Raw genomic sequence first — 9,448 nt, forward strand, 5'->3', positions numbered from 1 at the left:
ATCTGAGCATGAGCATTCTAGGCAGTGAGACGTAAGAAGTGCTCTGAAGGAGGATCGTGCTTGCTCCTTTCCACCATCACTTGACTAAGACAGACAGAAGCTGAGGCATTGCTTGTGGGAGAGAATCTGAGGGTCCACACTGCCATGCTCTCCGTTTGCTCCACTCCACCATGCACACTAGGCACCAGTTCTAAGGGATGAGGAGGAAGGAAGTGAGCCTTGCCAGCTAAAGCAGGGGACTGGCTAAGGCAGCTGCACCCTGGTCCGACCATCAGAGCAAGAGACCCGAGAACTAGAAAGGCGAGTCTCACTGAGCCATTTATCCCTCCGTCCTTCAATGAACCCCACATATGTGTATCAGCCAGGTTGGCACAATAAACTACCTCAACCTGTGAGGCTGGCAGTGTTTCCTTCTATTTATTGGGTGGCCACGAGTCAGAAAGACTCAATGGCACCTGAAGCACAGGTTATGGCTACAAAGGTAGCCTTCTGGGTGGGCAGATACATAGTTGGGTGTGACTGGCATCAGCCAGGAGAGGCAAAGGATCAGAGAGAAGGAACACTGTTCAGCCAGTGGCATTAGGAAAGTTTACCTGGAGCTAGTGAACCACATGCTAAGTTGGGTAGAGGGATCTGGATGAGGGAATAAAGAGTTCAGAGAATCACAGATTGGCTAGAGCCTAGGATGTATAGATAAGAACCTATAGATGAGTTAGTGGTTGTAAACAGGGACCAGACCCCGGAGAGCTTAGAACTCAAAGAGAGGGAAGCCCTGAAAGATGATGCAGGAGCGAGAACAGACTCAAAGGTAAACGGAAGACAAGTAGGCCAATCCACTAGGTAGTTGTTCCAATCGCCCTGGTAGGAGAAGTGAGGATGAAGAAAGAATGAGACGTTTAAAAAGGTCCAATGGCAAGATTTGGTGATTATTGGGAAGGAAGATTGAGGAAGAAAAGAAAACCTAGAAAGGAGGGACCTAGGTCCCCAGCCTGGCTCCACTGGGTAAGACAAGTGATCAAGTAGAAGATTGAGGGGAAATGAAGAGTTTAGAGTTGAACCTACTCAATGAGATGTCTCACGAATCTCAACTCAAGTGGAGGGGCCCAACAGGCCCCTGAGTAGATGAATCTGAAGTTGAGGGAAGGGACCAGGTGTAAGGATTTGCAGTTCACCAGCATGTAGATGGTTCTCGGAACCCCAAGATAACTTGACAACTCCCAGGGAGACCAAGGAGTGACGAAACAAGGGCTCTGCCTGTATTCCTCTGCACAGCTGGTGGAAGCGAATCAAGAGTGAGAATGCTGGAGACTTCAGAGTGGCAAAAAAGAAAGGGTGGGCTACTTTGAGGGTCTTGAGTTGTGTTTGTTATTGTGGTCTAAGTTCCCCATTAATGTGATTCTCCTGCCACTGCGACAAGAGTAGTTGAGTACAGAATAAATCAGGAAACATGAAGAGGAAGTGGGATAAGTGATGTTACATTGAGGGAATTGCAATCACTGAGGTGAAACAAAATGTGTTTGCATTTTGGGATGTGAACGTGCTGTTTTGATATGTAAACCTTCACTGAATTCACATACACACACAAACTTTAAAAATAGCAACATAATGGACTGATTCCCAAAATATGAAGATTGTTATTAGCCATGCTTTCCCATATTTATCTCTAATACCAGCCAACCAGTGGCACTGTCTCTGGCTCAAACCACACATGGTTAGTTCAGGTCTTACCAGAAGGACTCTGACCGCAGACTGTGGCCTGCACAGGTCTCTCAGCCCCCCAGCCACCCAGAACTAGGTCTTCATAAGTTCGAAAGTCTGTTTTTCTGGATGTCAAATAGGCAATCGCCAGACCCTGCTCTTCTTATAAGCCCTAGTGCAGTAGGTCGCGGCCCCTTTGGGGGGTCGAACAACCCTTTCATAGTGGTCGCCCGATTCATAATAGTAGCAAAATAACAGTTATGAAGTAGCAACGAAAATAATTTTATGGTTGGCAGGGGTCACCACAACATGAGGAACTGTATCCAAGGGTCTCGGTATTAGGAAGGTTGAGAACCAATAATGTATCCGAACTGATCGTGCACAAGCCTCAGGAAACTGCTAGGGCTCCGTGCATTTTGCTTGCCTTTGGAGCCTAGCTTTGTGGTTTGGATTGGAGTTTGTGGTAAATTAACTAGCTTCTGTTGTTCTCATTTATTTTCTTAAAGTTAGAGTTTAAGGTAACTTCTATTGAAATGATCTAAGGGGAGGTAGAGTCAACGAAATAAGTGAAGAGTGGGCTAAGAATTATTAGCATTTTTATGATGAGTATCACTTGTAGTTTCTTTAGTAAGAAGGACACCAAATGATTTGTTTGTAATGTTAGGCCAGAAGAACAGGAATGTCTGCTGCAGACGAAGTCAACTGAAATGTCCTCGTTTGAGTCTTGAGGAAAGTCAGACCAGTCCTTCCATCCTACGATCACCATGCACAGTGTGCCAGCCACGTGCCACCCGAGCAGAAGGAACAGAAGAAAAAGACATGCTATTTATTAACTCAAGTTACAAGATTATTTCCTGCCCCTTTCCTAACGTATAAAATCTCTCCCCTTCTCTCCTTTCGGGGAAACAGCTCTTTGTTGGGCCGTATCCACTCTGTCCCCTTGAATATCGTATTCAGCGAAGCTCTCCTTCCCCCACACCTGTCTCGTGAATTGGCTTACTCATGGCAGGCAGCTGGAACCATCGTGTTGTGTTGACAGAAGCATTCCCAGAACTCTGGGGAAGGGCTAGCCACACTATCACATCGTTGTTGTTGTTGTTGTTGTTGTAGGTGCCCTCTAGTTGGTTCTGACTCATAGTGACCCAGGTACAAGAGCATGAAGCCCAGCCCTGCACCATCTTCACAGTCATTACCGTTTGAGCCCATTGTTGCACCCACTGAGGCTCTTCCTCTTTGTCAGTGGCCTTCAACTTTACCGAGCATGATATCCTTTTCCAGGGCCTAGTTCCTCCTGATAACGTGTTCAGAGTATGTGATAAGGAGTCGCACCAGCTTTGCTTCCAATAAGCGGGCACCCCCTGTGTTTCTGTAGGCTCACCTGATACCCTTTCCTTCCTTTCGCCCACAGAGTCGAGCATGGAAACGCCGTCAAAGGAATTGATTGTCCATGTTTCTTACTCCCTCCCCTTAACAGATTAGCATATCTAACATACCTCAGTTTGGAACTTGGGTGCAGGGGGGCGGCGGGGGTTAGCATAACATGACCAGATTTAAAGCGGGACACCATTGACCGGTGGGGCGGCGGCGGTGGGGGTCTTGATTAAAAATTTGGTCTATATGGACCAAATAGACCATTCCCTAGCTTGTCGTGCATTCTTTCAAAAACTCAGGACTTTTAAAAGCCAAAAATTGGGACTGTCCTGCCAAAAGTGGGACGTCTGGTCACCTTAGGTTAGCATTATGATGTGACTGGTTTGGGTAGCCTACCAAATTCAAATCAGAAAAAGATTCCCCAAGAACAGGACCCCCTCAGTGGGAACTCTCCTGTCCAGCCAGGTGCCACTGGAAGAAATACACCATCCTGTATACCCTTCCCTCTCCCCACACCTATGCCAATCCAATGACGTCTCTCAGATTGTGCCTCTAGGCCAGCGGTTCTCAACCTTCCTCATGCCGCGATCCTTTAATACAGTTCCTCATGTTGTGGTGATCCCCAACTATAAAATTATTTTAGTTCATAATTCATCACTCTAATGTTGCTACTGTTCTGAATCATATTGTAAATATCTGATAGGATGCATTTTCATTGTTACAATTGAACATCAGTAAAGCATAGTGATGAATCACAGAAACAATATGTAATTCTATATTGTGAAATATTTATTTCTAATAACAAATAATGAGATTTTGTCTTGAAGCATGGGTAACAGTCTTCACGCCGGGTACTCGTACATGGGCGTATCTGCATGTGGGTGGACCTGCGTGGAGATGGATAGAGGAGTGGTGTCTCAGTTCCGAAGACCATTGGAAATATGTTTTCTGATGGTCTTAGGTGACCCCTGTGAAAAGGTCATTTGACCCCCAAAGGGCTCACGACCACAGGTTGAGAACCGCTGCTCTATGCAGTTTGGTTTTTCTCTGAGCACCTGTCTAGAGAGAGTCTCTGAGCCCAAGCACACAGTCAGGGTTAATTGAATGATTGCATGTGTATGCTGGATTGTAGCATGCTCCCCTTATTTCCTGAGGTTAGTATACAGCGGTGGCCTTTGGGGTTCCCACTCATTTTCACAGGTTTACGTGCTGCCTGGCACTTTGAGAAAACAAAGGTCCCTAGGTCGCTGGGGAATTCCAAGGGTTGTCTTTGAGGAATCAGAGATTCTTCTGGATCACAGTGGGGAAGGTAGCTCACGGCACCTTACTCCACCCACCAAAGTTGAGGTTAGGCCAGGAGGTGTCCCCAGTGCCCACCATCTGTGGCTCCTTAAAGGGGCCCAGAGCAGCACAGAAAAGGCAGTAGACATTCATTTTGTCAAAACTCTGCCTCGTTTCCCAATCCCAGGAGATCTACCATGCCATAAAATTGAGGTCTAAACCTGGATTTCAAAGTCTAATCTTTTACACCCTCCTCTCAGTTCCACAAGGAGCCCTGACAGTGTAGTGGTGACGTGCTGGGCTACAACCTACGTGGTCCGTGGTTCAACACCACCAGCAGCTTTGAGGGAGAAAGACTGGGCTTTCTGCTCCTGGCTGCTATTCTCAGCATTGACTGGGTAGCAGTGCGTTTGTTTTGAGTCTCAGTTCCACACTTTCTGAGCTCTAGGATAGCCCACCTAGCAAAGAGACGCTATTGCCAGGCTTATTTTGTCTTGGGGGCCTTGTCATCGGTGGTGGTTACATGATCTGTTGTCACTTTGAGGCTTAAGAGTGAAGGGGTGGAGTTTAGCCTGTCAATCAGGTCGATGCTTGATGACCTCATTTGGAGGTACTAAGGAGATAAATAGCTCGTTGGAGGCAGGACACATGTACACTCCCTGTGAGGCATTCCTGTTGAGAAAACAGATGGAGTTACACTAGAGCCCTCAAGCTGAAGGAGCCACGTGGAGACCCCTGACTGTGCTGAGATGCTTCCACTCTCATTGGATCTACAAGACTTTCCACCCACCGGCCTGTGATTTTCCTGCATTTGGTGTCATTGCATGTGTTTTGTGAGTCTGAAGAGGAATGTATAGATTGGTATCAAACATATAGGCTAATATTAGACTTATGGACTTGATCTGGACTGGGCTGGGGTATTTTCTCAATATTCAATTGCTCTTGCATATAAAGCTCTTTCTTATACACATATGAGTGTCTGAATTTTTTTCTCTAGTCAACCCTGACTAACACATCAATTCTTCATTTATTATCATGAAATTGACCGTCGTCAAGACTCTCAACGTTAGGTATTTAACATTTGGGTAGATTCACTCCAAAGGAAACCGTGTACTCTATTAGAGTGCAAGAAAATCAGTTTTCTTGAGAAATAATAGGAGCTGGACAATGTTAAGTGAAACAAAGCAGTCCATCCTTACGTGAAGAGAAGGGTCTATTTACACTGAGAACAAAAGAATGGTATGGGGTTAATGATTGCTTGTACATAGATCAGCTTTAACTTGAAACCCTTTGAAATGTGAAGGTGACCTCAGCTGGGAATGGGCTAGATATTATGGTAGTATTTTCTTTTAGAAAAATTCATAGGATACTAGTCCCAAAGAACTGGAAATTAATGATGTCCCAATGTCAAACTCTTCCAAAATGTAATTCAGCTCCATTTTGCCTGTATTCCTCCCTTGAATAGATTCCCTCAAGTTCCTGAGTTCTGCAGTGTCCCACAGAAACTCATGAAAGGTCGAGGAAATGTCTCTCCTGGTGGTAGGTCTTGTTCAGACCGAAATCCAAGGTCAGGCAGGGGCGAGCCTGATACAGGATCTAGACTTAGAAGCCAAAGATACCCAAAGTCTGAGCAGGGGCTCTTGCTCCTACCCAAGCTCAGCCAGGAAATGGAAGTCTGCCTTTCTAGGGGAGGTGATAATGTTGATATGATATTATTATACAGTGGCCTGGTTTAGGCCTGGTTTTAAGGAGGGATCTTTAAAATGTCATCAAGGAAACAGAGTGTGGCCCCATTCACGTGAACAAACAGGTCAGCCGTTTGAAACCACCATCCACCTCCATGGGAGAAAGACAAGACTTTCTACTCCTGTGAAGAGTTACAACCTTGGAAACCTAGGGGCAGTACTATCCTGTCCTATGGGGCCACCACGACTCAATGGCAATGAGTATGGTTTTGGTTTACTACGGTCAGATCTTCATCGCCATCCTTTTCCTGTTCATTAGTTGAGCATATCCTCCAAAGTGGGATGATTGCCACAGACACACGAGGTCCAGATTGATAAGATCTCACATACGGGATTACGGCTGGGAAGGTCACAGTCACTGACTAAGTCATTGCCACCTGAGTGAGTGGAGTCAGTTGGTTTAGCCATGCAGGTTTGGTTGTGTATCCCTGTGATTGGTTATACATGATTATAGTCATTAACAAACACATTTTTTCCCCTGGAAAAATCGTTCCCATCCTGGAGCATCATTCCCAAGGGTTTTATATCCTGACCTTTTGTTTCTTGGGAATGCTCATTAGCCCTGCCCTTCTATGTCTGACCCTAGTGGCTCTAGTTTTCAGGTTTTCCGTTTATGGTTCTATGGGTCAAACATGGAAGACACCCTGTGCCTTTTACAGTTTTATTCCCTGCCTCAAACTGATCCCAAACCACACGGTCTCCAGCTAGAGGCCGAAGGTGATTAGGCATGAACACAAGGTATCATTGGAAACCCATGGTGCAAACACGGGCCTTTTTTATTTCTCCCCACCTTCCTTTGGAGGCTCAGCTTCTGTGGATGAGTGTTTTGTTTTGGGTAGTAAATATGGTACCAGTATCCTTGGTTTCTTGTGAGGATTAAGTGTTAGAAGTGATGGGTGCAAACTAGCCAGCAGTGCCCAGTGCGGATGGCACTCAGTGTGTGCTGACAGCTTTCCTGGGCAAGTTTGGAAGGACGGCAAAACTGCTGAAAGAGTTTATATTGGGGCAGGGGGTGGGGGCCGGTGACAGAGGGGCCTTCTCTCACCATAATTGACACGAAGTTGCTTATCTCACCATACCCAGCACATCCGGGGTATGCCTCCTAGAGTAACTAATTCGTCATGCTTCAGCACCAATCATGGGGAGCCACATGGGTGGGAAATGGCAATAAAAGGACAGCCCACAGCAGTTTGCTTTCCCACACCAGGCCAGAGGAGGAACTCTTTCCTCCTAAACTCTGAGATCTTACCCCAAGGTAAGTCCTACTGCAAGTCCCAGCAGGCTTTCTCCTCAGGTGCTCCCCCTTGACCCGCCGGACTGGCTGGGCTTAATTGTTTATGGCCTCACGGCCATTGTCAGGTGCCCCAGATATCACTCTATGTTCAGTTTACTACATGATTTCAGGTGCCTGCTGGCTGGGCCAGACCTATCGGCACCATATCTTTTAAAGGAAGATAGGCATCTAGCATCTACTTGGAATTGCCCCTCCAGCAGGAAGCAGTCCTGGGTGCTCTCCTGATCCTGCTCTCTGATCACATATTCTTGATCTGCCTTCCTTCTAGAAAGAGTTCTTTCTCGTCAACTGATCTCTTTTAGAGGTGCCCAGAAGTCACCCAGGGATTAGCCCATGCTGGGAAACAGGCTCTCAGAAGAACTATGATTTAAGAGTGGGCAAATGTCATTGCTCTTTGTGTTTGCAAATCACCTTTATTTATTCCCCCATCCTTCCACTTTCTTGAGCACTAGTTGTGTGCCAGGCAAGAGGTGATCAGAGCAAGAGACACGGGCCTTGGGCTGACCTATCTCATCCTTATGGACATCTTCCACGTAGAGGTCTCCTCCAGAGGCTTTAGAATTATGGGAACTTTTATTTGCAATTTATTCTGTGCCGGATGCGTAGAACCAAGAAAGGACCACCACTGGTTTTGTCTGTGGATATCCACAGGCACCATCACCCTCCTCCTCTGTCTAATATCTGGAGAGCGTGGGCCTCAAACCCAAGTCGGGACTGGCGGAGATTCTGCAGTACTGGCTAGCTGCAAGGTGGCCTTTGGTTTTCACGCCGGCAACATCACCTCTTCGCCAGTCTCCTACCCCTGCCAGCCGCTCCGTTTCTTTATGTCGTGCCTGCTTTGAGGCAACACAGTCACCCGTGGAAAATTTCAAAGGTGTTGTTTCAGAGAACATAGGTCTGTGGACTCAAGGAAGCTGTTTGACTTCTGGCACAAGACCTGCACTCAGGCGTGGCTCAGTAAATACTTATTGGCAGAAGGTTCCCCTCGTCTCAGCTTCATTTGTAACGTGGAGAAAAGAGTAGCACTTTCTCGGTAGGTAGGAACATCATAAATATGCTCCCAGTGGGGGTTGGGAGACAAAACAAAATACAATTCACTGCCGAGGAGTTGATTCCGACTCATGGTGACTGTATAGGACAGGGTAGAGCTGTCCCTACGAGTGGCTGAGATTGGAACTCTGTACGGGAGTAGAAAGCCCGATCTTTCTCCTTCAGAGGGGCTGGTGGTTCCTAACTGCTGACCTCTCAGTTTGCAGCCCAATGTCTAACCACCAGGCCACCAGGGCTCTTTTCTGAGAGCCTTCAAAATGATATCGAAGAGGCTTAGCATAGCTCATGCCGGGCAGTAAACACCACACCGCGGTATGTCCCACGCTCACCCTCACACCTGGGGGTCATCATCCTGATCCGAACTGCTTTTTCCCTTCAAGTAGCTGAGCAGAGAAACCGCACACTGCTGAGGGAGGCGCATGGCTCCACATATGCCCAGGATGGTGGGCTCTGCTCTCCTCTGGCTGACCTTGGCCTCTGGCCTTCTGACGATGGTACCTGCAGTGCAGCCAGGTGAGTGCTCTGCCAGCTGGGCAGCTTAGGTACCCAGCAAGACCCACAGAGGGACTGGGGAGGTTTAGCCAAGGAGGAGTGGGGTCAATGAGAAAAGCGGGCTTGCCTCCCTCGGCAGAGACCCAAAAGCTGGAGGTACGGAGGAATGTGGTAGCGGGAAGTGGCATCAAGTCACAGCTCCTCAAAGAATGAAGGAGTTAGCGAGTCAGAAAGTACTTTCCAAGGGCAGTGGGAGTCAATTACAGAACCCCCCTGCTCAGGTGTTGGGAGGAGGCTGAGAAGATTAATTAATACGTGAACTGTAGCAGATGGCAAAGGACTGGAAATCAAAAGGCTTGGTTTCATTCCTGACTTGGACACTTAATCATTCCGTGGCCTTGTTTTGGTAAGTGCCTTCCCCTTCCTTGGTATACATTTGCACATCTGGAGTGAAATGACCAGATTGGATGAGCTCTCTATGGCTCTGCCATAGATCTTCTGGGACTGGGGGCATCTT

The 9,448-nt window shown here is 47.2% G+C and overlaps 1 protein-coding gene across 1 annotated transcript in view; it reads left to right on the forward strand.

The window, feature by feature from the left end:
- The first annotated feature begins 8,339 nt into the window (after positions 1 to 8,339).
- The window catches only part of GP2 (glycoprotein 2), a 19,212-nt gene continuing 18,103 nt past the window's right edge, over positions 8,340 to 9,448 (forward strand). Inside the window, exons 1-2 of the mRNA XM_004705741.2 lie at positions 8,340 to 8,422; positions 8,820 to 8,952. Of these exons, the coding sequence (XP_004705798.1) occupies positions 8,859 to 8,952 (94 nt within the window). The 5' untranslated portion in view covers positions 8,340 to 8,422; positions 8,820 to 8,858. The remainder of the gene's footprint in view (positions 8,423 to 8,819; positions 8,953 to 9,448) is intronic.

The sequence above is a fragment of the Echinops telfairi genome, unplaced genomic scaffold, assembly GCF_000313985.2.
Source record: "Echinops telfairi isolate 266 unplaced genomic scaffold, ASM31398v2 ScPeMD7_5;HRSCAF=22, whole genome shotgun sequence".
In the NCBI taxonomy this organism is placed as follows: domain Eukaryota; kingdom Metazoa; phylum Chordata; class Mammalia; order Afrosoricida; family Tenrecidae; genus Echinops; species Echinops telfairi.